General features: G+C 44.4%; 1 protein-coding gene across 2 annotated transcripts in view; it reads left to right on the top strand.

Moving 5' to 3' along the window:
• SLCO3A1 (solute carrier organic anion transporter family member 3A1) overlaps nt 1–25325 on the top strand; it is a 296702-nt gene extending 271377 nt beyond the window's left edge. Inside the window, exons 9-11 of one of the 2 annotated variants that reach the window (XM_037832968.1) lie at nt 3204–3268; nt 15682–15924; nt 24657–25325. In XM_037832968.1, coding sequence (XP_037688896.1) covers nt 3204–3268; nt 15682–15924; nt 24657–24739 — 391 coding nt within the window. In that variant the 3' untranslated portion in view covers nt 24740–25325. Of the gene's footprint in view, nt 1–3203; nt 3269–15681; nt 19008–24656 lie in introns of those variants that run through there. The other variant, XM_037832967.1, reaches the window with a different exon arrangement.
• The last annotated feature ends 1519 nt before the right edge of the window (nt 25326–26844 follow it).

Below are 26844 nucleotides of genomic sequence, written 5' to 3'. Positions count from 1 at the left end.
ACTAAGTTTGAAAAGTAAATTTAAATAGCACAAGTGCCTCCAAGGCCATGGCAAAACTGGTAAAATTATATATTGCTGATGGCATTGAATATTGCACTATGCCTTTTGAAAAAGCAATATGGCAATGTGAATCAAGAGCCATAAAAATGTTCAGTTCCTTTTATGCAGGGATCCTACCCCTTTCCATTTCCCTTAAATACTTCTCTACAAAGAAAAAAAGCTCAACGCAGACAGATTTTTATTACAATGTTAGCTCTAACAGCAGCAAATCCCAAATAGGGATAGTGAATTAAATTATAGAACCATAGTTGAATGGAATAATGAAAATTCTTAAGAATATGAAAAGTGTTTATGAAATGAGCTATTGAATTTAAAACTATATACGTAGGATGATGATGCATAATATGCATATGGACAAATCCTGTCAGAAATCAAAGCCCATCAGAAATCAGGTATGTGTTCAGTATATCTGCAGTAAGCGGAGTTTATTTTTCTTATTAGAAATTCTCGTGAAGTTATATTGTGATATTCATAGAGAAGCAGGAAAAATGACCCTCACTGTCATTAGCAGTGACGAGTCCCCCTTTATTTTTTCTCTCCCCATAACTCCCTCGCAAATACCCAGCCCCGAGAATACCAGCAGTCACGACTAGCAGACCATGCACAGGGAGTCTGCTGAAATCGTAATCACTTCCAAGTCTCAGCTTGATGAACAGCTCTGAGTGATTTTCAGGAAATATTTGCTTCCCTTTAAATGAATAAGCAACAGATGGGCTAAGTGACCTAGGCTGGGCTTCATCTGACTTCTGGAGCTGTGCAGCTTGCAGGCCTTCTGACGGCATCCGCTCACGCACCACTCATGTTGAGAGGGGCGAGGTAGGAGGCCTTTCAGTCACCTTCCTGGTCTTATTTGCCATTGCAGATGTTCCAGGCAGGCACAGACGTGTGCCAGCCCTTGCCCCGTCTTGTTCTCACACTAGACTAGCAGATCTGCTAATAGCAGTTTGCAGAACACCCAAAGGGGAGGATAGAGGCTGACAGTCACTGATCCCCTAGAAGGTGTCAGCAATGGGCTCTTGGTTTTTATGTTTGTATTAGTATTCCCCTTTTACAGATAGAGAAACAGAGGCTGGGAGAGAGATGAAGCCATGAACTCAAGGTCACTCAGCTGTTCCGCTGTGAGGCCAAGGCTCCCCGACTGATCCTGCCCAGAACTTTCAAAAATGTTCAGCCCTGAGCCTCCTGTTTCTTCATAACTAGACCCAAGAGGGATTGTTTCTTCTGTGAGAGCCAGTTTCCCAACAGGGTATGAAGAGAGAGCTTAGCACCTTGCTCACTTTATTTCTTGCAACACAATAGCTAAAAGGAAATCAAATTTCAGGTGATAAATATTCCAGCTCATTATATCAGGGTGTTTTCTTGATAAGGAAAATTTATCTTTATTTGTGTGTCTTTCAAGTCGATACCTTCAAATGAATGTGTTAAAACAAGAACCGTGGAGCTGATAATGACTTTGAAGAACTTGAAATTTGTAACATGCACGTTTGGAAGAACACTGACTGTATTTCTGTACAAAAACACTCATCATTGATATTATACACAATTCTGGTTTTATCAGCTCAGAGCAGTTTCCACATCACTCAGGGAGAGTCTTGATCTGCCACCCTGGACTTATTTACCTATAACATACTCTATAATTAAGAAATGCTTATTTCCCCAAGGATCACACATTTTTAGTTCTGCCTGGAAATCTCTAAAATAAAGGCAAGATTATAAAAACTGCATCCATGTCCTTTTGGTTTGAAGTGTCCTTTTTCCTGTCATACCTGGCTGCCAAAGACATGCCCACTGGAAGCTCCAACCAGGTAACAGGTCATTGGATAGATGCCATTGAATGTTGGATGGGTGACCCTTGAGGTCATTTAAAAATATTATTCCAGCCACCAAGTCCATAAGACCAGCTAAAAATATCTATGCACTGAAATCCTGTGGTCACTTGATTTCTAATATGTAGTTCTCTGCAGAAATAATTGCCCAGGCCCTCTCTACTTGGCATGGGTCTTCCTAGTCTTCCAGCCACACTGAAATGCCCCTCGGTGCTTCTAAAGCCTCAGCATCACAGAAACTGTCTCTAAGCCTGGCCAAGTCCTTCAGAGTGGCAGAGCCCTGTGCTTTATTGCACCCTCTCCTGGGACTCCTCTGATAGGATTGCGTAAGAGGATGGTTCACAACCCATGAGCTCAGAATGACCTGAAGCACGTGTGCACGAAGTCAGTCAAATCTCTCTTCCTTCATGCACCGTCACCCCAGAGAGAGGGCTGCCTGGGGTCCTAAGTGGGAAGCATCAGCTGTCCATCCCTCCATTCAGACATTCACTCAGCACCTGCCATGTGCCTGGCTATGCTAGGCTTTGAGATTAGGATGATGAATAAGATTCAGATAGATCCTGACCTCAAAGAGAGATGACAAGCATTGAATAAATACTAATTACAAAAGGAGGAAGCATGACAAAGGAGATCACATTATCAGCTCTGCAGACTGATTTATCTGAAATCATCATTTCCAAACTCCTCTCTTCATAGCTCTGAGAGTGTGCTAGAAAATGTGCAAGAAGATCATTCTTAGGGAACTGTTCTGGTAAAACAAAGGCCAAGGAGATGGAATTCAGTTCAAAACAAAGAACCGTGACACACGAAGTTACCTTGCTGATGTAGATGTACTGAAACTTAACGTCAATGAATGAATGGTTTCACACGTGTTTCATCTAGGGGTCACAGTCAGGCTAGTTTGTTTGATTTCCCAGTATTACCTGAGGATGGCAGAAGGGTTAATGGGTCCATCCTTTTTCCCTCGAATGGTTTCCCCAGTTGATGTTTCCCCATACAAATGCCCCACCAAGATGCTTCCTTGCCCCCACAAAAGAAGAGTCTTAAACAAAGACTTTGTAGACCAAATTTGCATTCTGTCTTTTGAATTACAAGATTAACTATCATTATTAAAACACTGTTAATTTCCTAAACTTATCTTGTCTCTGCAGTTGCAGTTATTTTGCAGACTCTAGGCAGGGAAACCAATATATATATATATTAGTAATTTTCTAAAGAAGGGCTCTGATAGACAGCAGTGACTGTCTCTGGGGCCTGTTAATTAAAGTGGAATGATAAGAGAATCATTTTTTTCCCTCTTTATCTTTTTGCACATAGGACAGTCAACCCTGAACTCAAGTCTTATGCCCTGGGTGTTCTTTTTCTCCTCCTTCGTTTGTTGGGTACGTATTATCTCTTTATTCCATCAATAATGAATTGGATGCTTAGTAACAGGGGATAAATATCAGTTAAATTCTCCCATTTCTTGGGTTTGTCTCTTCTTTCTATGAAGTTTAATTATTAGTAAAACAAAAGAGACTTTAAGTGAAAATTTTGCCCAGGTTTAGACCTAAACACTGGCACCCCCTCTCTATTGCAAAGTTTTCATTGCTATCAACTCCTTCTTCATGCCACCCTGAGTTCGCAATGGTATAAAGAGGAAAAGTGACGGCACCAAAGGGAAAAAAAATGTGCTGGTGTAATTTGGCACACTCATTAAGCAACCCATGAGCAGCTTGTGAAATGCTTCATTTATTAGGCTGCCAGCTGGGAGAGAGAAAGGAGTCCTCACATTGCCTCTCAAATGAAAACTTTGCATCCTTTAAATTTTTCCAAACCAATTTAATTTACTTACCTTGGGTTTCCAATGTGGGGCAAATGTGACCTCCATGCGGTAGTACCTATGCTCCAAGGTTTGGTTTGCATAGAAGGAACAGAGTCTACCCCCTCGATTTTGCAGTGGGGAGCAGAGGAGGCGAGCAGTCAGTGATTCTCCCGGGGTCGTGTGGGATGGTGGGGCTCGTGCCGCAGCAGCCAGCCAGGGCACCCAGCTCCCAACTGTCCCTCGTCCTTTTCCCTCAAGACCACATTGTTGCTTTATGACCATGCCTTTGTCAAGGCCAAAATCAGGATTTTTCTTTAAATAATAGGGCAGTGGTTTGCTCTAATGGACTTTAAGTGGTAAATTAATGTGGAAAGAGAAATAACCATGGCCTGTATTTCAGAGTAAAAATAAAATTCCTCCTTCCAAGTTTAGAATCATGGAAGAGCACAAAGACTCAGCTACAAAAAGTTTATTAAAATGTTTATAAAAATGAAAACTTGGCAAAAACCCACGTGTCCAACCGCAGGGAAATAATTACATTTATTATGGCATATAATCCCTGTGGGATTTATGTTCCCCTTTAAACTTCTGTAAAAAAAAGTATTTATAGACTTGAATTAGTCACATGATATGTGGTGGGAACAAAGGAGGTCTAAGATGCAAGATTTACTAGTGTTTTAAAAATATATATAAAACTGGAAAAAATATTAGTAAACTAGATATCAATTAACAGTAGTTATTTTTGAATAATGAGGTTATAAACGATATTTTGAAATTTGTTTTAAATTTTTAGATGAATATATATGTGTGTGTATTACTTTTATGATAAGATTAATTCCTACATAATTGATATATGAAAAAAAATATCTCCCCCATGGATCCATTAATAAGATAAGTTCCTATTTGGGGAATGGCAATGCATGTATGTACCCCTCCTCACTTCCCTTCTGCACCTGTAACAAATAATTTCCAATTGATTGCTGTGATCATCCTTGCTGTGCCTGAGACAAGGCCTCAGAATCCTTCTTAAGGAAGGATATTATCAGTATCCACATATATTGGTACACATAAGAAAACTTAAATGGCATCTCCATCCTCTTTCTGTTTCATGGAAAATAGAAATTCTCTAGGTCTGTGAAGATGCCCCAGCTAAAACAATTTCAGCATTAATTCAAAATAAAGCATGTAGTCCCTTCCTAGGAAGCTGCAGTAGCTGGCAGAAATCTGCTAACCGCACAGTTATAATTATGCTGATTTTGTTCTGTTATCGTTGGAAGGGTAGACTCTGGATGTGTCATCGTGTCCCCACTCTCACCCCAGGCAGTTGGGTGGGTGGTTAAATAGATGAAAGTGTAATAACAGCTAAGAAGTTGGGAATCTTTTCTCCAAAAACGCTGAAGCCATGTCACGTGCACGTTGATTCAAAAACTTAACATTTATTGAGCCCCTAATGTGTTCACAGTCCCACGAAGCATACACAGGTAAGTGAGCACAGCCTAAGGGTCCTCGCAGGGGCTAACCACAGAAAGTGGGAGACCACCTCCCCACCCCACCCCCGACTCTTTGGAGTTGCTACGGAGGTCAGTGCACTTCTAACAGATACTAAGTACTTGACAAGGTTAATAAACATTATTTACTCTTAAAAATAGGTTTGAGAGCACCAAATGAAAAATTTTGCAAGATATTTCTGAAAAGTTGATGAAAATTATAGGACAATGAAAGGGAAAAATGAAAATTATAAGGCATGCATATTGTGATACTGTTAAGATCATTGTAGGCTTCTCTAAAGCAATTTTTCTATTTGTGTATCTGCCCCAGGAGCAATCAACCAGTCATTGTCTAGAACAGTGTTCTCCAACCTCTGTGACTATAATCCACAGCAAGGGATAAGTTTTACCTTATGACCCAGTACAAACCTGCATATGCACAGATAGAGCTGAAACAAAAATTTCACTAAAATATGCTGACCCTTACTATGTAAGATGCACTCTGATATTTCCTTTCCTTTTCTGTTGTATTTTATTCTGTTCTATTCTGTTCTGTTCTTTTCTGTTTTGTTCTATTCCATTCTGTCATGTTATGCTTTTAAAAAAAGCTTACCATGACCCATTATACTGATTTTAACATCCATTACAGGTCACAAATCACAGTTTTAAAAACCCTGATCTGGAAGAATATGACACAGTTCCATTTTTTATTAAAAGCAGCTTATCAAAAGTCTTTGCATCTGTTCTGATTCCATTTCCTGCAGCAGCTAATGATAATAACTACCATTATTGTTAATGGGGGACCACCCCAAAACTCAGATTCGTGACATTGTTTTGTTCAACATTTGTGCTTTGCCCTGTGTCTGGGACATCTCAGTTGACTGTGGGTCAGCTCAGGTGCAATGGGGACACGTGGGTGGCCCTGACCTTGGGAGGGAGAACAAGCATGTGATGTCCACACCAAGGCCTGAAGACTGAGTAAGAGTTACCCAGATGAGGAGGCAGGAGAGAGAGCATTTCAGACAGCAGGGCCCAAATGGGCACGAGCCTAGGGGTGAATAAGGGACACTGCAGGGAACCTGTGGGAAGCACCGTGTGGCCGGAGAGGGCACTGGAGAGAGATGAGGCTGGGGACAGAGGCCTTGAGGAACATGGTAGAGAAGGGCTGCCCACCTCATGGAGGAGTCACGGCAAGTGGAAGTCACTGAAGGACTTTACACAAGGGGGTGCCAGCTCCATCGTGCGTTTTAGAAAGGGCCCTCATCCGCCAGGTGGAGAAGGAGAATGCAGGTCACTGGTGTGTTGGAGTAGCTGGTGAGGATGCCTGTGCTGAGACTGTAGCTGCTAGGCTAGAGAGATACTGAAGAGGAAGAACCTTCAGGGCTTCATCCCTGATTGAACATGTAAGTACTAGAGCATCTGAAAGTAAAGAATCCATGATGACAGCTGCTAGAAAAGGCTTGGATCACATGGTCAATGGGGGTATCGTTTACTGAGTCTGGAAGACCAGAGGAAGAGCAGTTTGGGGATGGTACAGACCAACACTGTCCAACAGAACCTTCTGGGATGGTGGAAATGCTCTGTATCTGCACCACTTGGGGCTACTGGGCACTTGAAATGTGGCTTCTGTGAACACATTTAGTTTTCATTCATTTTAATGTCGATAGACACATGTGGCCAAAGTGGCAGTCATATTGGAGAGCACGTGCATAAGGGGGGTGGTCAGTAGATAATACCAAGTGTTCTAGTTTGCTAATGCTGCCAGAATGCAAAACACCAGAGATGAATTGGCTTTCATGAAACGGGGTTTATTTGGTTACACAGTTACAGTCTTAAGGCCATAAAGTGTCCAAGGTAGCACATCAGCAATCGGGTACCTTCACTGGAGGATGGCCAATGGTGTCCGGAAAAACTCTGCTAGCTGGGAAGGCATGTGGCTGGCATCTGCTCCAAAGTTCTGGTTTCAAAATGGCTTTCTCCCAGGATGTTCCTCTCTAGGCTGCAGTTCCTCAAAAATTTCACTCTCAGTTGCTCTTGGGGCATTTGTCCACTCTTAGCTTCTCCGGAGCAAAAGTCTGCTTTCAATGGCTGTCTTCAAACTGTCTCTCATCTGCAGCTACTCTCTCAGCTTCTGTGCATTCTTCAAAGTGTCCCTTTTGGCTGTAGCTCCTCTTCAAAATGTCACTCTCAGCTGCTCTGAGTTCCTTCTGTTTGTCAGCTCATTTATATGGCTCCAGTGATTTAACTTAGACCCACCCTGAATGGGTGGGGTAATACCTCCATGGAAACTATCCAGTCAGAGTTGGGTGGGGCACATCTCCATGGAAACACTCGAAGAATTACAATCTAATCAACACTGATACCTCTGCCCACACAAGATTACATCAAAGAATATGGCCTTTTCTGGGGGACGTAATACATTCAAACCCAGCCTCAGAGGATCAGAGCGGGGAAGTATGGGAAGGCTACTCTCTGTAGACATGTAGCTGTGAGGGGTGACAGGAAAGAGGGCGGGACCTAGAAGTGAATGTGAGATTGTTTTCCCTTTTTGCTTTCAATGCCAATGGAAAGGAATTGGTAGAAAGGACTGTGCAGGGACCAGTGGCATCTGTCAGTATATGCAGAGAGCTGTGCAGTAGCCCTCAGCAGCCCTAGGATAGAAGCACAATGTAGCTGGTGGTATCAGTCGAGTGCTGGGGTTTGCGGGAGGGTGCAATGAAAGGAGAGTAGAGCGAAGAAATTGGGGATGATGGCTGATGGGCAACTGAAGTGATTGCCATGGTGCCTGGACTAGATAAGGAAGGAAGAAAAGATAGGAGAAAGTAGAGAGGTCAAAGAGATAAAGGATTATAAGAATGGGGCGCATGCAGTAGATAATGGAAAAATAAAAAAAAGAGTTGTGGTCGAAGTGGTGGTGTCTGAATTTGAAATTACAGTGGCAGAGTGGTTCTGAGAGATGACAAAGCCCAGAACACGGTTGGCCAGAGTGGAAGAGGCATAAAGAACTGTGACGTTTAGGAGGACAAGTTGTTGAAAGGCCAGTGTGAGGAATGGGATGTCTGTGGAGAAGTTGAAGTCACCCAAGGCAGTGGCAGAAGTTGGGAGTGGGAAGAAGGACACTGTGTTGGATTATCCATAGTAAATTCAGAATGAACCAAATAATCTACTCATACCAGACTTCTTGGTGTAGTCGAGTCCATCATTTTGCAACCTTTTGCAAAAGTCACAGTCACTGCTTTCCTCCATAGGTGTGGACGAACCATCTGTTTGTGGGTTTGATCTAGAATCTCCCTCCTCCAGGGGTCTACTGCATCCCGCAGATGTTACACCGAATTAACTCATTGAAGCAGACATTCGCTGAGATCCTACTATGTCCGAGGCACTGCTCTAGGTGCTGTGAAGGATTTAAAATAAATAGGAACCAGTATCACCTGCCTTCAAGGCCTCCAGGAGGAGAATGAAGCCAGTGTAGCAAATGTGTAAGGTTAGAAGAGTATTTATAGAAGACCTTGAATTTTGAGGGGAAAAGATTTCACTTGGCTAAGCAGTTGTCAGTGTGGAGCAATTGATGGGTTTTAATAGGAGAGTGAATACGTGTTCAGAAGTCTCCACTAGGAAGATTAGCCTGGGAGCATTGTGCAAAGCGGTTTGTCAGGATGCACAGCTACTCACCAAAAGTGTTGTAATCCTAGTAGGGCAGTGTGATTGAAAACAAGGACAAATGGGAGCAATATCGTGGAAGCAACATCTACTGAACCCTCTGACTGATTAGATGAAAGCAAGAAGAAAACTATCAGAAACCATCAGCTGAAGCTTTGAGCCCTTGGGCCTGGGCCTAAGGGGAAGCATTTAATAGAAAGAGATAACAGAAGCAATTACTAAAGTATCTTGGGTATTGTGAATGATGGACTGGTCTCCCCGCCACAACTTTCCATCCACAAATGCTTGCTCTTAGTTTTCTGGATCCACCTGCTAGGTCAAAAGCACTGGAGATGTTGCCCTGGGGATGTAACACTTTACCCAGGTGTCATTCATTCCTAAGCAGACGTGGCCTCTGGTCTTGGTGACTTGTGACTTAACTCTAGGAAAAATGCATCTTGGAAACTCCTATTGTGGCTCACCAAACACTTATTGAGCCCCTACTGTGAGCAGTCTTGAATATAAAGAAAGTCATGGGCAAGCAGGGAAAACAAACACATTCAGCGAGTGCTTTGGAGGAAGGCAACACAGGGTGCTCTAAACCCCAGGGAGAGGCCACGTACCAGGCCCTGGGATGGTGGGGAGCTGGACACAGTGGGGGTATTGCACAGAATACCTCTTCCACTGAGGCATGGATCTTTGGGTTTGTTCAGCAAACATGTATTAAGCACCAACTGCTTCAGGCTCCCCCAACTGTGTTTCTGACTTCCTGGTGCACGTGCATCCCCCAGTGTCTTAGTCTCCTAGGACTCCCATGACAAAGTACCACGAATTTGGTGGCTTAAAACGGCAGAAATTTGTTCTCTCACAGTTCTGGAGGCTTGAAGTCTGAAATCAAGGTGTCAGCAGGGCCTGCTTCCTGGAAGTCTCCAGGGATCCCTCCTTGCCTTGTCTAGCATCTCGTTGTGACCAGCCATCTTTGGTGTCCCTTGGCATGTGGCTACATCCCTCCAGCCTCTGCCTCTGTCTTCACATGGACAGCTCCCCTCTGTGTCTGTGTGTCTGTGTTTTCTCTTCTCAGGACACCAGTGGTTGGCTCTAATTAGGGCCCACCCTGATCCAGTATGACCACAACTTAACTAATTACATCTGCAAAGACCCTATGTCCAAAATCAGGTCACTTCACAGGTCCTGGAAGTTAGGACTTGAACCTGTCATTGTGGGAGACACAGTTCAACCACAACACGCAGGATCCACTTCCCTGACCTGTGCCAAGGTGACACCAGATGTCTGTCACAAACCCCTCTGCAATCAGACAGATCTAGGTTCAAATCCAGTTCTGCCATAACTGACCAGGGAGCCCTTGGCAGGTTACTTAACCTCTTTGAGCCTCAGTTATTTCAACAAGGTGCCCAAGAATGAGATGAGAACACAGAACCTCCTCCAGATTTTCTCTTGGATTTAAGAAAAGTGAATGTCAAGTGTCTATGGAAGATGTTTGCAAATGTTGACCCTCCAGTATCTTTCTTGGCATTGCTGAAGCAGAGAGAGAGAGACCCACTGATCTTTTCAGGAGAATATTCTTTTCGCTGTCTCCCTCCCTCACTCATACTGGACATAACAATAATTCCACCAAGTTGAATAGAGATGCCTTGGTGAATTCAAGTCTTGGCCGGCAAGCTGGAGAGGAACAGATACCTTTTTAAATGTAAATTGCCGAGTACTTTTCAGCTTCCATTTTGTCCTATAAAGGAACATGAATTTATTTTTCTTACAAAAGTCTTTCAGTTCACCTTTTAAGTTTAGACCAAAGAATATAAATAGGCCCAGCCTTTTCAACCAGGGGAGTGAATTAAATAGCCAAGATACAAGGCCCTGAGGTTTAATCGCTGTTAATAGGTTTCCGGAAAACAGAGACAATTTCCTTGAACAGTGCTGCAATTTATACATTGAAATACATATAGCTGCAATTTAGGCCAGAGTGGAATAGGAAGTAAGATTTAATCATTTTAATACTCTCACTAATAGCACAGAACAGCAGTGAGCCTCCAAATATCCTCCCCAACATAGGGGGATTCCGACGGTGCCCCTGTGATGGACCCCTAGTGGATGCCGTGAGTTCCTAACCAGGAGGCATAGGGAAAAGAGAGGCAAAGGGCGGCGAACCACTTCCGGAAGCTTCTGTGGGAGCGTGTTCTTCCAAAACACACAGTTCCTAAATCAATACTGCACTGCCATTACTCTTCCTCCTCATTACGTCAGGAACTAAGGGCATAAAAGAAGTAAAGATGCCCAAGGAGGAAAGAGACCCTAAAGTACACTTCACCCATGTGGCTACCCTTCCAGAAGCTCCTGATTACCTTCCGAAACTGACTTTCCTTATGACACAAAAGGTTACTGCCAGTTGGAGTTATTCACTGAATCTTTGCTTGAAGGGTTTTCTGCAACTCTTTCACTAGAGGTGGTGATTTAACAGAGGACAGATTTTTATATCTAAGGAGGTTTAAGACAAAAGCCAAAGAGATGGAAGAGAACCAGATTTGCTGAGAGCTCATTATGTGAGGGGTCTCACAAACAGTATCTGATTTAATCCCTTACATAAACTCCACAAGAAGGTATTATCCTGCCCATTTTATAAACAGGGAAACTGAGATTCCGTAAAGTTGAGTGACTGGCCAAGGGCTACACCATTCCCAGCTGGCAGAATTGTAATCCAAAAATCAGTGCGTTGATTTGCCAGGGCTGCTACGAAAAATACCACACAATGGGTTAGCTTAAACAACAGGAATTTATTGTCTCATAGTTTTGGAGACTGGAAATCCAACATCCAAGTACGGCCAGGCCATGCTTTCTCCAGGAGCCTGTGGATTTCTGTGCTGGCTGATCTCTGTCTCAGTCACCGGAGAAGATCTGTCTCCTCCTCTGGCTTCTACTTCTGGGTCCAATTTCCTTTGCTTATAAGGACTTAAGCCATATTGGGTCAGAGCCCACCATTATTCAGTTTGACCCCACCTTAACCAAAAACATCTTCAAAGGTCCTTTTCATTGATGGACTCATACCTACAGGACCAGGGGTTAGGATGTGAACCTGCCTTTGTGGGGGGCATGATTCAACCCCCAACAATCAACTGTTTCTGGTTTCAAAACTCATATTCCGACCCTGTCTCCAAGCAACTTTCAGATGCATATTCCGTCTCTGAGAAGAGGCAGCTGCTCTGTTTCTCTTCCCGCTGACAAGTATCTGTCAGTGCTGCCTGAGAGGTTCTGCCAAATAGTGAGAGAGAGAGAGAGAGAGTTAGTTTACAAAATAACAGTCTCCCAGTTTTTCCCGTGCATTAGCCACCCCTGAGAAGGAAAAGGGAGGGTTCCAGCACTTTGCAAAGATCAGAACCCATGTATGTCTCACCTCAGCATGCTTCAAAACCAGGCCATCAGGCTTCCACAAGCAGGTTGTCACCAGGAGCTTCACTGAAGGGTAAATAAAACGTTTTCTGTAACCCTGGAAATTCCTGATAAGAATGCTAAAATCTGAATTAGAAGGAAAGGGACTACAGGGTTTGGGGTTTTGAGATAGCGTACCTGGGAACAAATACTTAATGTCTCTCAGCCTCACTTTCTTTATTTGTAAAATTGGGGGTTATGAGATTATGGAGGGGATTCATAATATATGAACTGCAGCCTGTACAGTGCCAGGGGTTGGTAAATGGAAGTTATTGTCATAGTCTTCAGGCTGTAGAAGTCTCCCATCGGTCTCTGGGCTTCTAACATTTTGCAGGGACTGCCAACTGAGGTTTTTATTTGGTCCACCTGAGTGCCAAAAATATAAAGACAAGTGACCATTTTTGAAAATTAGTCATGGAGTTATATTCTCTTACTATGACTAATCAGATGAACTCTAAGGCCTCTGACAAAGATGATGCAGCCAGTTCTTCACGGCTGGCATTCTCTGCACACCTGGAATTTAGGACCTGATAGTTAGAGGTCCCCTTGGGGAAAGAAACTTAAGTCAATAAAAAGGAGAGGATGAATTTGGCAGAAGAGCAGGGCAATATTTTTTTTTCTATTCAGAAATATAAAAAGAATATCACAAAGATTATACTTAAGGTATTCAACCCAGAGTATATTCTAAAACATCACCCCAAATCCCCTGTACAGCATGAATAAGGTAACAAAAGGTCTGGTCCCACAGAAGGACCAGGGACTGGCCCAACACTTTCACACCTTATTTCTATCCATTCTTATCTGAACTCTGACAAGGCAGAATGGTGTTATATCCATTTTAAAGATGAAGAAACTGACACCCAGAGCTTTCAACTCAAGTTGAAGGTTCTTTTTTCTCTATCACAAACATTCTACAGGATATTAAAAACATTCTGAGGCACTTAGCTTTCTAAGTTCAAAGGTTTTTTCTAGCTCTTTCCAGGGCATCGTCATCTGGTAGCAGAGCATGGCAATAGCAGGATAAAATTAACATCTTTAGCTCATAGAGATATGCTCTGCTTTAAAAATGGCCCAATATTATAAAAAAAATCCTCACCTGAGAAACAGGTACATGATGGAACCACATATTGGCATTTCTGGGGGATACTTTGGTTTAAGCAAGTGTCAGTCAATGGTTCCTTTATATTTCAGATCTCCTTTGATGTACTTATAATATGACCTGATTTGCCAAACTTGCATTTGCATACAACTCCTCAGAAGCCCATGCATTGTGAAGCAAGGGACATCTGTACCACGCACTTCTTCCCATGGCAAAGTTTTTTGTCCAAGGTTGCTGTCTATATCCTTCATACCCCATTACCTAGTAGGGCATGAAATGACCACAGGACATTTTCACAAGAGGCAAAAGGGAGGGATGGGAGAAGCATTTGGGAGCTAATTACAGCATAACAAATCCCTGAAAAATAAAACAAAAAGGTGGCTGGATTTGAATTGCCCCACTGTGCCTTAGGAACCAATCAAATGAGTTCCATTTATCTCCAAGTCTATCCATAATTTAAATTCTTTACCTAAATGTGTAGAGTGTAGCTTGTTGCCCCAGCATTTTCTCCAGCTATCTCTATATCAGTTAAATGAAGAAAGGCGTGTGTTGAGGAGCTGGGAGAACACGCACAGGCTGCCGGGAAGGTCTCAGGCACCTGGGCAGCCTTTTGGACTTGAGGGTGCTGCAGATAGGCTGGTCCATTCCAGGCTTACCTGGGAACGGAGGACAGGTTGTGCGGGGTTACTGAGCTTGGAGTTTATTTATTAAACCTTGGGAGGTTTAATGAGGTTGCAAATAGAATTCCTTCTCAGGGGTTTTTCTTTGGGGTAACAAGCAACAGAGATGGGGAGGGCTGTGAAGAAGAGCTGAGGCCCCTGGGCCTGGGGAGCCGGGAGCGCCGCCAAACTCATTAGCCCTGATAGGATAATGCTGTCAACCTCTTGCTCCATTCCGGGCCTGTCATTAACACAGGGAAATACTGCTTCCTTCATTAAGCCTTTCCTCTCCCAGGCTGCCCTCTGAGGAGTCCTCAGAAAGGGGGGGCTCTGTGAAGTTCACGCACACTATCTACCACGTTCTTATTCCAGCACACTATCTACCACGTTCTTATTCCAGCAAGTGGGGACAGACTTCAGGTTATACGAACTCCCTGAAATGTGTGTTTGATTTGGGAGGCAGGTGCATTTTTCTGGGCTAGGGGTCTTTATCTCATCAAATTCTCAGAGAGGTTTGCTTAATAAAAATGAAATCAGACACCCAAGGCCCAGCCCAGGATAGAGCACTCCAGAGAGAGGTAGCTGGCAGTGGGGTCTTGGAGTTGTCTCCACTTGGGCTTCCGAGACCTCTCACTGAAGGGGATCTGCACATTCCAGCCTCAGGGGGACATTGTTTTCTCTTTAACAATTAGTTTGCATCAATGACCCATCCATTGCTTCTCCCATAGCACAGATGAAACCGTTGATGTGGTGGTTGTTTCCCAACAGGCCATAATGACCTGGGAATGTTTTATTTTTACATTTTCACAGTGCTGATGACCCAGCTCTAAACATTCTGATTTAATTGGTGTGGTAAGGGACACCCCAGATGATTCTAACATGGAGCCAGGATTGAGAACCGGTTAGCTAGAGGATAACAGCAGGGAGATAAACTCAGCGCATCCCCTAACTGAATAAAGGATGGTGGGTAGTTTTCATCTCACTTGCCATTTTGGTGACTGATTGTAGCTGCCCGAAATGCTCTGGTGTGAAGATTTTAAAACTCAGCGCTAGAAGCATGCTGGTGCAGTGGTAAGATCCAGGGGAGGGGAAGTTATCAGTATGTAAGCAGGTATTTTCCATCCTTCAAGTAAATAAATTGCTTTCCAAGGTATAATGTGCTTATGTTCACCTTCCAGTCCCTTCTGGTTTCCATTCCCTCTACTCGAGAGCATACACAGCCATAAAAGTCCTCAGACAAGTAGGAAGCCTGGCTGCCTTTTCAGTCTCTGAAGCTGCACATGCTTGAGCCACCCCAAAAATGCCCCTCTCCCCTCCAGGGAAAACTCTTTCCCTTCTCAGGCCCTGATAGGATGACAGTCATAATAATTACAACTATCATTTATTTTGTGTTTACCACTTTTTCACATGTTGACTAAATTAGTTATTCCTCTACACTACTGATGTGACTTGTATTGTATGGAAGGGGCAGAGCTGGGAATCAAACCCACGCAGTTGGGCTCCCAAGCCGCAAGATTAACCACCGAGCTATGCAACAGCGGAGTGCCAAGCTGCAGCTCAGCAGCCCTATAACACGGGATACGCACATACATGCAAAGGGGAGCCCATCCCTTCGCGGACCCAGCCACCAGAGCCAGAGCAGTAAATGTTCTTTTCCCTCTCACAGGCTTCATCCCCCCACCCCTCATCTTTGGGGCCGGCATCGACTCCACCTGCCTGTTCTGGAGCACGTTCTGTGGGGAGCAAGGCGCCTGCGCCCTCTACGACAACGTGGTCTACCGCTACCTGTACGTCAGCATCGCCATCGCGCTCAAGTCCTTTGCGTTCCTCCTCTACACGACCACGTGGCAGTGCCTGAGGAAAAACTATAAACGATACATCAAAAACCACGAGGGCGGGCTGAGCACCAGTGAGTTCTTTGCCTCTACTCTGACCCTAGACAATCTGGGGAGGGACCCTGTGCCCGCAAACCAGACACATAGGACAAAATTTATCTATAACCTTGAAGATCATGAGTGGTGTGAAAACATGGAGTCCGTTTTATAGTGACAAAAGAGGGCTGGACTCGGTCAAAGAGTCATTTTTCTTACAAAAAACAGAAAAAAAGGTTTAAAAAAAATGCAATACACACAGAGACACATGTGCACACCCACACGCCACCTTTATCCTTTTTTCGCAAAGTCAGAGCCAGACAGGATTCAGAATAAGGAGAGCGTGGGATCCCGTGTTTGGGAGGACATGCGTTCCGCCGGGGTCAGAGTCTGCTCTCTGAAGGCGCTGCTCGGTGTTCAGGATGCCAACAGCCACGAGCAACAGGCACTGCCAGAGTCAGGGAACAGTGGTGGCCCGCTTGGAGGACGGACGTTTCTGGATATACATACACATACAAAACAGAAAACAACATTAAAAAAAAAAAAAAAAGCAACGACAAACAAGAAGTCTACTAAACAAACACAAGTTGACAACTAGTGACATACCCAGGCTAAGCACTAGTGACGCACCCCGAGCCACCTCCTCCCTCCATGGGGGGGGTGGGAAGTTGCGCCAGTTGGTGGAGCGGAAGCCCCACTCCCCTCTTTAACTTTTGCAATATGGGCACCCCGTCTGCCTGTGTGATTCAGGGCCCCCGAGTTCTCTCAGCGATGATAACGGGTGATCTGTGCTGGAGTCTGTAATTGGCACCTCTCACCGGCTCCATTTCCATAATCAAGACTGGGGGCCTGGAGGTGGAGGGAGCCGGGTTTGGGGGCCCAGCACCTAACCTTCCCTCGGCAGTGGGTGCCCACCTCCCCCAGCCCCACAGAGTGACCTCAGGAAGCAGAGGGCTTCACCAGGCTATGACTGACACCGCTCAGAGCCGTGGAGACCCAACTTAGTCCAAGTCATTTGCTTACATTTGCCAAACATTTGCCATTTTTTTACAAAAAAAAAACAAAAAACAAAAAACAAAAAACAATGCATATGGATTTCAAACTGTTGTATGTATAATCCTCTAATACTATTTTTAACTACGTCTCAAACCTGTGTTAACCCTTCAGTCACTAACACAGTTCTGTAGGCCAAATTTATTATGCTGGTGGCTTTTAATTTTCTCCTTTTTTAATGCACCAAAAAATATATAATGTGATTCAAGGGATGCAATTAATCTATTGTAATTTTTTATCATTTTCTCTTCATTTGGATATTCTACAAAAACAATAAGGAAATATGGTGTGTACCAAGAAGAGGGAATACATGCTTCAAAAAGAGAGTGTATATGCAGCCAGCCTTTAAAAGAATCACATTTGAGACAACAGGGGATAATGTGATGAATTGCAAATTTGCCTTCTTACTTTATGCCCCACGATTCAGTGATCACCATCAGGGGAAAGCCTTTTATATTTATAATCCACTTTCTAAGAGGCATTCTCTTCTGCCTCTGGAGGTACACACTTAGATGTGGGTTTGCGGGGAGGGAGTCCGTATACAGGTGCAAAGTATAGAGAGAAAGAAAGGTTCTTTCTTGGTGGAGCAGTGGGGTGTCAGTGAAAATGAATTGACCCACAAGCTCCTGGAAGCTAGCTACAGCATGTCCAATGCATGAAAACATCCATAATGTTTTCAGGGTCAGTCTTGACCTTTGTCTGTGTGTTTTGAAAGTGGCTGAATCTTGAACAGCTAGAGAAAGAACCTGTCAAGGTTTGGGATAAGAATCATGTGGAAAACCTCTTGCAGCCAGCAAACTAAGCCTTGCAAGGCCATTTCCGTAAAGGGGCAGGGCTTACGTGTACACACACACACACACACACACACACACACACACACACACACATGCACTGACAGAAACTTGAGTTGACTTGCCCTCATGCGCCATCAGTGAGCTTCATCCATGCCACCCTCATTGCCCTGGAAAAGCTCTTGAGGGTTGGTTTGTTTCTTCACCTCACACATATATTTACAGTTCACCCACACAGCCACAAAAGAATCAGGAAAGAAGAGAAGAGAGGGGGAACGTGCCACTTTCCTAACAAACACTCCAACTGGGGAGATTTGAGCAATAGCCCAAAATTAGAGAAAGCACCTGGCAAGGACAACCCAAAAAAGAAGTTTGTGTCATGCTGCCTGGGAGATGATGCTTCCAGAACAGTCATTTCATATGTTTAGTTTTAGTCTGTCTTGGTTTCTGAAAATGAGGGCACTTATCAGTATGTTAACTAGCGAACAAGGGGATGGTTTTCTAGCCAATTCATAAAATATGTATGCTCTGTTGCTTCTAAGGCTTTGATTATATTCTGTACAGATTTTGGTTTAGTTTTGTTTTGAAACTATTGCTAATAGGTCACTGCCCTCATTTATTACTGCGAAGCCTTCCAAACTCAGTACACCCACAGCGAGGCCTATGGCCTAGTATACTGTAGGGCTATTTGCTTAAAAAAAATTTTTTTGTAAAACCCTTTGCATTTTGGATTTATGTTTTCTAAAGAGTAAAGAATGAATGAGAATAAGATGTTAGGTTGACAAAACAACTCCAGGGCAAAGTTTTATCAACAGTTGGATGTAAATTTAAAGTCTCCTACTGAAAGATGCCTCTCAAGCGTGTGGTGTTGCCTTTTATGATTTTAACTTCTCTCTCATACTACAGAACAGAAAACCCAATCTAGTTTTATTTTTCCTTTTGTGCTGCCAAGAACCGTTGTACATATAATGATAAATCGGGCCCCTTGGTTATTTGTTTGGTTTTGAGGGGTATTTTTGAATGAGAAGATTTCCTGGTTAAGATCTCCATTGGACTTGAAGAAAACAAAAATGTGAGGGATGGAATAAATCTAGAAGGTGAATGCTAGAGTTCTCTCTCTCATGCTACAAACTCCTCCACCATCTTAGCTGAACATACCCAGAGATGGATGAAAAATTCTTTGTTGGAACTTTTGACAGATCTTTTTAACTCTATGTACAAACCAAGAAGTTTTTACCAATATTATTCTGCATATGAAGTAAACACGTTTTGTAAAAGTGTCTTTCTCTAGGGGACGAAGGGTTTGCCGCCTCCCCTCAGCTGTGAGGGAGGACAGCAGCTCGGCTGCCTTCCCCTGGCCTCCACGGAAGGTCAGCTGTGAGCCTCCAGGGCACCCTTGGGAGAAACTGCAGAACGCTGCAGTGTGTGGGCTTTCCTCAGGCTAACGAAGGAACAAGAGAAGCCTCTCACAGCCCCCCTGAGGAGTTTGCTGGTAGCACTTAGGCAAAATAATAAGGGGAAGCCAAAAGCTAAGGAATGATTTGAAAGAGTTTCTGGTGTCTTCTGAGAAGAAAATAGTGTGCTTCTCCAAAAAAAAAAAAATGCCTTCTTTTTCATCACTTACAACAGGAGAGCTAACTCTAATGATGCTTTTGAAAGTTTGATTAAATGGCAGTTGTACATCCAGATCCCAAGTCCATGTCCCTGTGTCCAATAGTGACCTAAAGCTTCTGCTCACTCAGACGTGGCCAGCTTTTCCTGACGGAAAGCCCACAGCCGGAGGTAACCTACAGCCTCGCTGCACACAGGGCAGCGGGCAGGACGCACGGATGACAGCCACACTGCTCCCAAGAAACTCTCTCAGAAAAGATTGAAAACAACACACACAGATACAAAGGCACACTTACTCACACACACAAACACACACAATCTTTGTCCTTTTTCTCAAAATCAGAGCCAGATGGGATTCTCCCTCCTCAGCAGTGGTTGCTAATGGATGTCTTCCACGCCTCCCAGTTGAGGTCACTCATTGAGGTCACTCATATATACTTAAAGTTTTTATTTCTCGCACGAAGAAACCTTCTGAGAAAAAGTAGTTGTTGCGCCCCCACGGGCCTTCCAGCCTGGTTTCCTTGCTACCTGCCACTTTGGGTCCTGGGAAGTGTGTTTTCTTCTCCACCCAGCCATGCTTGCCAGGCCTGGGAGACCTGTTCCAAGCACCGCTTAGAAAGCACGCCTCGGCAGTGTTCCATAATAAAAGGGCAGCCTACAGAAATCAGTGCAGCTGATCATACAGTCAGATCAGAAGGACAGGATACGCATCTGTTCTGGTTTGGTGGCTTAACACCATATTTTATTGTCATTTGTTTATTTGGTTTAGTTTGGTTGAGGTGAGAAAACTGGGCAAGCAGTTTTTCATTCCACAGGAGGAGAACATGTGTTCTCTTCTGGCATTCTTACCTGACATTGCAGTGACTTGAGAGAACCAGATGTCTGGCCCGAAACCAGGAGAAAGCACCACACACAGCAGGGACTTGATTCCTGCCCAGAGCTCATGCTGTTGCCCTCTTGTCAGCCTTCATTCAACCAGAACGAGAATTGAGAATGCCGATCAAATACCTACAAGGGCCCAGGTTTTCCAAGAGAGGGCGCTAGTGAAATTAAATTTGCTCTGGATAATTAGTTTGAGACCCAAATAGAATCCACGGCCCCTTTTCCTTCCTTTCCCTCCTCGTTCATTATGCCCACCTCTCTAAGCTCAGTCTGAACCCCTAGACTCTGAACAGTTGCCAGGACCTGATCTCAGAGCGACTAGCCCTAAATGACAGGCTTCAGAATCCACCCCTTGGTGCGTTATCTTTGCTCAAGAGTAAATTGGGAAGACAGAAGAATCTCTGATTGGTGGCATATACAAGGGAGATATTTTAGTTCAGATGCCTCGTTCAACAACACGTGGATTCCACAGTGACTGCCACAATCCCCACCCCTGCCTCCCCTTACTCAAGTTTTTTGTAAGGAACCTCAACAACCCAGAGGGTTTGGTCATTCACAAAAGGGAGCATATGCGTTAAGAAACTTAAAGTGGGACATCCAGGAAAGCAAAGATTCTCCTCTATCTCAGAGATCCATGAGAGCTGTAGACACGGGGACAGTCACATACTTCTCAGAAGCATCCACATGACAGCACAATTTTAATTTGGAGCTGCATTGTGGGAGCTTGATACATCTAAAAGTTTATTTATTCATTCATTCCTTTATTTAAAAATTTGGCTATGTGTCAGGCACCTCATAACAAAAGCAAAGGATACCTGGTCACTGCCTTCAAAGAACTGACAGTTCTAATGAGATGGACAGAGCGGAACACAAAAGTGTGAAAGTCTATTAAGAGCCAAGGTCTGTCTGTCTGGGTGCAACAAGGGCTGATTCGTGGTGGTGCTAAGTTCTGCCTGGATGGCCGGCAAGAATCAGGAAGGCTTCAGAGAGGAAAGTCTAGGATCCCAGAACCTAGAGGCAGTGGGTGTCTACCAGTAGACATCAGATGAGCCGATGGAGAAGAGTCCTCCTAAAGAGGACCTCTAACTCTAGGTCAGCAAACCTTTTCTCTAAGGGCCAGATGATAAGTATTTCTGGGTCTTATGGTCTCTGTTGCAACTACTCATCTCTACCATTGTAGCAGGAAAGCAGCTGTTGACAATGCATATATGCATGGGTGTGACTGTGTTCCAATAAAACTTTACTTATAAAGGCAGGCAGTGGGTGGATTTGGCCTAGGGGCCATAGTGTGCTGATCCCTGCCCTAGAACACAAGCTGAGGCCTAAAACACTTCTGCAGGTTTTGGGGGAAGCATAGGTGGGGCCAGTTGCAGTGCCTAAAACACTTCTGCTATAGCCTGGACAGGGGGCTTTGGCTGGGTGCTCATCAACCCTGTCGTCCCTGACCAGGAGAATCTAGTTCAGATACCTGATTTTCCAAGAATGAGGTAAGTACCTCTTTCTGCTCAGGGTTTGTACTTGGAGGCAACATTATTTTTCTCTTCTGTAATGCGGGGAACTTTGAACCATATGATGCCTACAGATCCTTCCAGCTCTGACGCTTGGGAGTTCTACCAATCATCCTTTTTTATCCTAAATGATGGTAATGAACATGAGAGGGAAAATGTAGGAACTAGAAAAAGAATCCAGACACGGAATAGTATTTCAGATCCCTTCCTTCTGTCCCCTCAATGCAAAATATTGTCACAAAAAAATTTAATAGATGTGCCAGGTGGAATAATTGTTAAGCTCTAACAATAACTAACAATGATAACAATAGCTAACATTTATCCCTCACTTACTACGAGCCAACTGCTGCATATCATTTGTATTAGTTTATTTAATCTCAACAATAGCCCTATGGGGCAGGAGCTGTTATTAGCTCCATTTTACAGAGGAAGATGAAGCTGGGAAGGCCTCCATGATTGGTGCAATGGTCACAAAGCTAGAGAGTGTCAGAGCTGGGATTCAAATCCAAGTCTATGAATCCAAAATCCACATCCTTAGCCACTGTGGGTAATCCCTCCCTAACAAGACATGTGAAAGACCCCTCCCCACCTGTAGGGGCTGCCTCATCAGGAAGACTCTGGACCCAGATATTTCTGGGGCCCTGAACACCCTCACATACCCCCAATGACAAAACAAGGACACCACAGCAGCTGGATTCTGTTCTCCACTTGTCTTTTCTGGTCTAAGCTCTGAGCCTTCAGCCCAGTCATTCTCTTATATGAGATGTTCTGCCCCTAGAAGTGGAGAGGTTTAGAGGTAAGAGAAGATTTGTCCTGTTCATCCACTCTAATCCATTCTGAAATGCACTCTCAAAGCACAAAGATGCCACGGAGGGGCTCCTCACCATCGGACATGAGCTCCAGGAGGAGACCCCAGATGCCTTCCATGCCCAGCGCCACTGCCATCTGTAGCACCAACCTGAGAAGGAGCCCAGCTCCTGGCCAGGGGCATCAAACAACACTGCAAAGCTGGTCATTGGTTGGCTATAAGTCTTACTCTATTCTCAGATTCTAGGCTTTTAGGAACAGAGCTTGACATTTGTTTTTGTGACAATGATGTAGGCCAACAATCAATAGTTGGTGATTATCACACCTTTTGTATATTTTCCATAAAGTAAAAGTGATTATGTTCTTTTGCTATGAATAGAGGGATTAAGCCCATAGTGCCATTTTCTGTAGGTTTAGAGGTTCAGCATTCTGTAGGTTGAGATTTTGCCATCCCATTAAGTCTCCCTGAATAATGTTTTTCCTAATTCCATACTAACCTAATAGAAGATATGTTTGTCAAGGCTGTTTAATTAGATAATCTAAGGCCATAAGATGAATTGGAAGTATGCAATGTAGGAAGTTTTGTAAAAAGAGGGGACCCAACTGAACACACAAATTGTGCCCTAGTCCAGCCCCTTAAAAGAGAGAAAAGGCAGGGAGCACATGTTAATTGACAGCCTGCTACCTGCCAGGTGCCCTAAACACCTGAACACAGGTAATGCCCCCAGCAGTCTTTTCACACCAGCCCTAGGAGGTTAAGTATTGTTTACACTTTACAGATCAGAAAACTAAGCCTCAGCAAATCCAAGCTTCCCAAGGTCACACAACTTGTTACCAAAGGCACCAGGAGCTGATGCCAGCTCTGTCTGACTCCTAAACCAGTTCTCTTTCCACTACGCCACACAGCTGCCAAAGTGAGAATGCAGGCCGGCTGCCTAGAAAGCCTCTTGGAAGCCAGCAGGACATCCACCATCAGGAAACCCCCCCACAGAGGGGTCTCTAGTTTCACAAAGAAATGAGCCGAGAGCTAAAGGTAAGAGCCTCTGCAAAATGCTGCCTGCAGGCACAGGAATGTAAAATAAAAACAACTATTTTCACTTTAATAATTAAACAGTGGAGAACTTTAAAAACACTCCTCCTTCCTTCCTCAACCAAGGCCAGATCAGCAGAAGTTTTCCAGCCATTCATCCTCTCTCGTTTTCATTCTGCTGACAAGAACCAACCACAACTTGTCCCTGTCCCCGAGGTTTCCAGCAGAATCCCAAGATGACGAGAACTTGAACCTTGTGAAAACTGAGAAAGGATGCTCCAAATTGCCTAGAACATATGGGCATCTTCCTACAGAGGCCAGGGCTCAGCTGCAAAATACCGAGGGAAGGAGTGGCATTTCCAAACTCTGTCACTTTTTGTACCACCAAGTCAAAGTCTAAAGAGGAAAAACACATGAACTGGGACTTCATGGCCCCACTGTGCCTATCACAGAAGAGGAAAGCTGCATGTTGGGTCAATGGGATCTGCACGTTTTGTAAGTAATCACAGGGAGGGAGTTAGGTTTTTAATGCCTTTTTGATGAAGCCGCAGCATCTATTTTGGAAGTGCAGCAAAGGCTTAAAAACCTGGCTCCCAAGAGGAGGTTGTTTCACTCAGCATGTGATATATAGCTTGTGGCTGAATGAAAACCAAACTGGCCAAGATTCTGGAGGAGAAAACGTGAGAATATGATGCTGGGGGTTTTGTGTGGCACTGAGCCACCTCTTCCAGCAGAGATCTACTGTAACACGAGATCTGTCCTGGGGATTTACATGGGATGAGTATAAGTTCATGGCTGGGACACACCTTATTCACCCCCATAGAAGAAACATCCACTCAGGTGTTGGTATGGACACATAGATAAATATGCTCAGAAAGATTCGGCCTTGAAAAACATATGTGGGGCTTGGAATCTGGTCCCTTGGGGTTACATGGAAACCTGGCATTTTATGGACATGAGCTCCTGCTCTTATCCATTCCACTGGCAAACCATGATGCTCTTAGATAAGCCTAAAAAAAAAAAATAGGGAAAGCTGAAAAGACCCATCTCTTTTTCCTCTTGGCTCTTCTTCCTTCCTCCCCCTGTAGGCACAGAGTACCAAGACATTGAGACTGAGAAAGCCTGCCCCACGTCACAATCGCCTTCAGAAGACTCTTTTGTGAGAAGCTGAGGGCCTGGCCCCCTTCCTCCTCCTACAGAGAGCAGCCCACCACCACCCACAGACCCCGCTGGCCCGATCTAGCGTGCTCTACCTTGCCCGAGGACCCAGGGGTCTTCCGTGTGGATTTTCCGGCCAGTGTGTGGTCCTTGGAGGCCCCCAGCACAGGCCTATGATGAGGACCAAGCAGGTGACTGGTGGTCAGGGGTTGTCCAAATATCCCTCAGAGTTGGCATTTTTGCCAGTCACTCAAGAGTGGTGTTGACCTGATGTGCAAATTCCCTTCCACCCACCCCGCCTTCAGCTCTTGTGGGGATGGCTTGCTGACATGCTTTAGAAAACCCTGTCTCCAAAATGCTTCACTGACCGAGGGCTCCAACAGCTCTCCTGAAATCATCCCAGGCTGGATTTTAATAGGAGAGGGATAAAAATCACCCTCTTCCACTGAATGGAGAAAAAAGCACATACTCAATCGATTTTGAGTGTGGGATTCTGTATTTTTGCAGCTTATATTTTCCAGATGAGCAGTTTAGAAATATGTAAAGTACATACTGTACGTTTGCTGAAAAATTATATTAAAAGCACTATTTTAATTCTTCCTCTGTCTCATGCAGTAATCTCTGTTACCTTTCTTGTGTCTTCTGGTAGAATTATCTAGAGGGTTCTTTAGGAGGGTGTTTCTGGCTGAGTGTGTTCCACATATATGGGCTTTGAGATGTTCAAAAGAGCATGGGCTTTGGAGCCAAAACAGACCTGGGATCAAATCTGCACTCCTGCATTTACTCCTAGTGTAGCGTTGATTAAGTGATCTGACTTCTCTGAACCCAGTTTCATCATCTGTAAAATGGGAATATTAACACCTGCTTTATACAGTCATGGTAAGATCTAAATGAGATCATGCATGAAGATGCCAAAAACAGTATCTAGCACAGAGCGGACCCTTACTAACAGTAATTGTTCATTGCTACCCCAACCTCTGGCTGGAATTAGATCCTCCGACAGCACCAGTAAGTACAGCTCCTATGAACACATTGAATGACCCTGTCCTGTCATTGTCTGGTTTTCCTTTCTGATTCTCCCACTGTCTATAAGTCCTTGGAGAGCAGGGAGTGATTTCTTCTCATTTCCCATGATCTCCACGCTGCCTGCACGGTGCATGACGTTTGGTGGGTGCTCAATGAGTGAGTGCATGAGAAGGGAACAGCCTTTCACCCATCAGCCTGTGGAGCTTTAAATAGAGTCCAACTCAGCTGCAACAACAGCATTTGCCTTCCCCTCTCTTGGTCCACCAGCCCATCCACAAACCTCACTCTGTGGATGGAGCTCAGGTAGCCTGAACTTTTGCCAGGCCTTTTCCTAATTGGCCAGCTTCTCCTCCACATCCTTAGTGCACCGGCTGGACTCTTACCTCACACAGACAGGTTACTTGGACTGATACCTGCCCCTGGCAGGCATCTTAGAGTGCCCACTGCTTTACTCCACCGACCAGACAGGAGCTCCAGATAGATGTTTGCCAGAATCCTGCGCTTACTTGTCTTTTGGACCAAAGACCTAGGATGGTCTTGTCTTAGGGGTCAATCCCTGAAACTGAGCCACCCCATCCACCCTGGGTCTTGCTCCCTACAACCCCATCTTCTTTTGCAGGTCAGCTTACCTGAACTCAAAGCTTATCAAACCAACATCACTTGAAGACTCGGCCCCCATCTCAGCCCTGAGTTGTCTTTTCCCTCTGGAGTCTGATGGAGTAGGAAAGAGTGTGCTTGGATGAGTTCCTTCTCTAAAGCCCAGTTACCTGACCTGTTGGTACCTTGGGGAAGTCTTTCCCTAACCTGCTCCTGTTATTTATGTGATTGTTTATTTTTTGCAAAGCAACATGATTTATTCTGTCTGGCACAAAAATCCGAAGAAAATGCCATTTCAACATTCTCTGCCCTGATGTGAAAAGATGCTGATGGGGCTGAAAAAATGGTTACTTATTCCTCCTGGGAACCGGACTTCGTTTGCACTGGAAATTCAGTTGGAGGCAGAAGAAAGCCAGAAAGGGCTATTGTTTAAGTCATCAGTGCTTTCAGTCCAAACTTTCACATTTGTTTTTTCATCTAAAGCCCAGTGCCTTT

The sequence above is a fragment of the Choloepus didactylus genome, chromosome 4, assembly GCF_015220235.1.
Source record: "Choloepus didactylus isolate mChoDid1 chromosome 4, mChoDid1.pri, whole genome shotgun sequence".
In the NCBI taxonomy this organism is placed as follows: Eukaryota; Metazoa; Chordata; class Mammalia; order Pilosa; family Megalonychidae; genus Choloepus; species Choloepus didactylus.
This window is presented reverse-complemented; position numbering and strand designations above follow the sequence as displayed.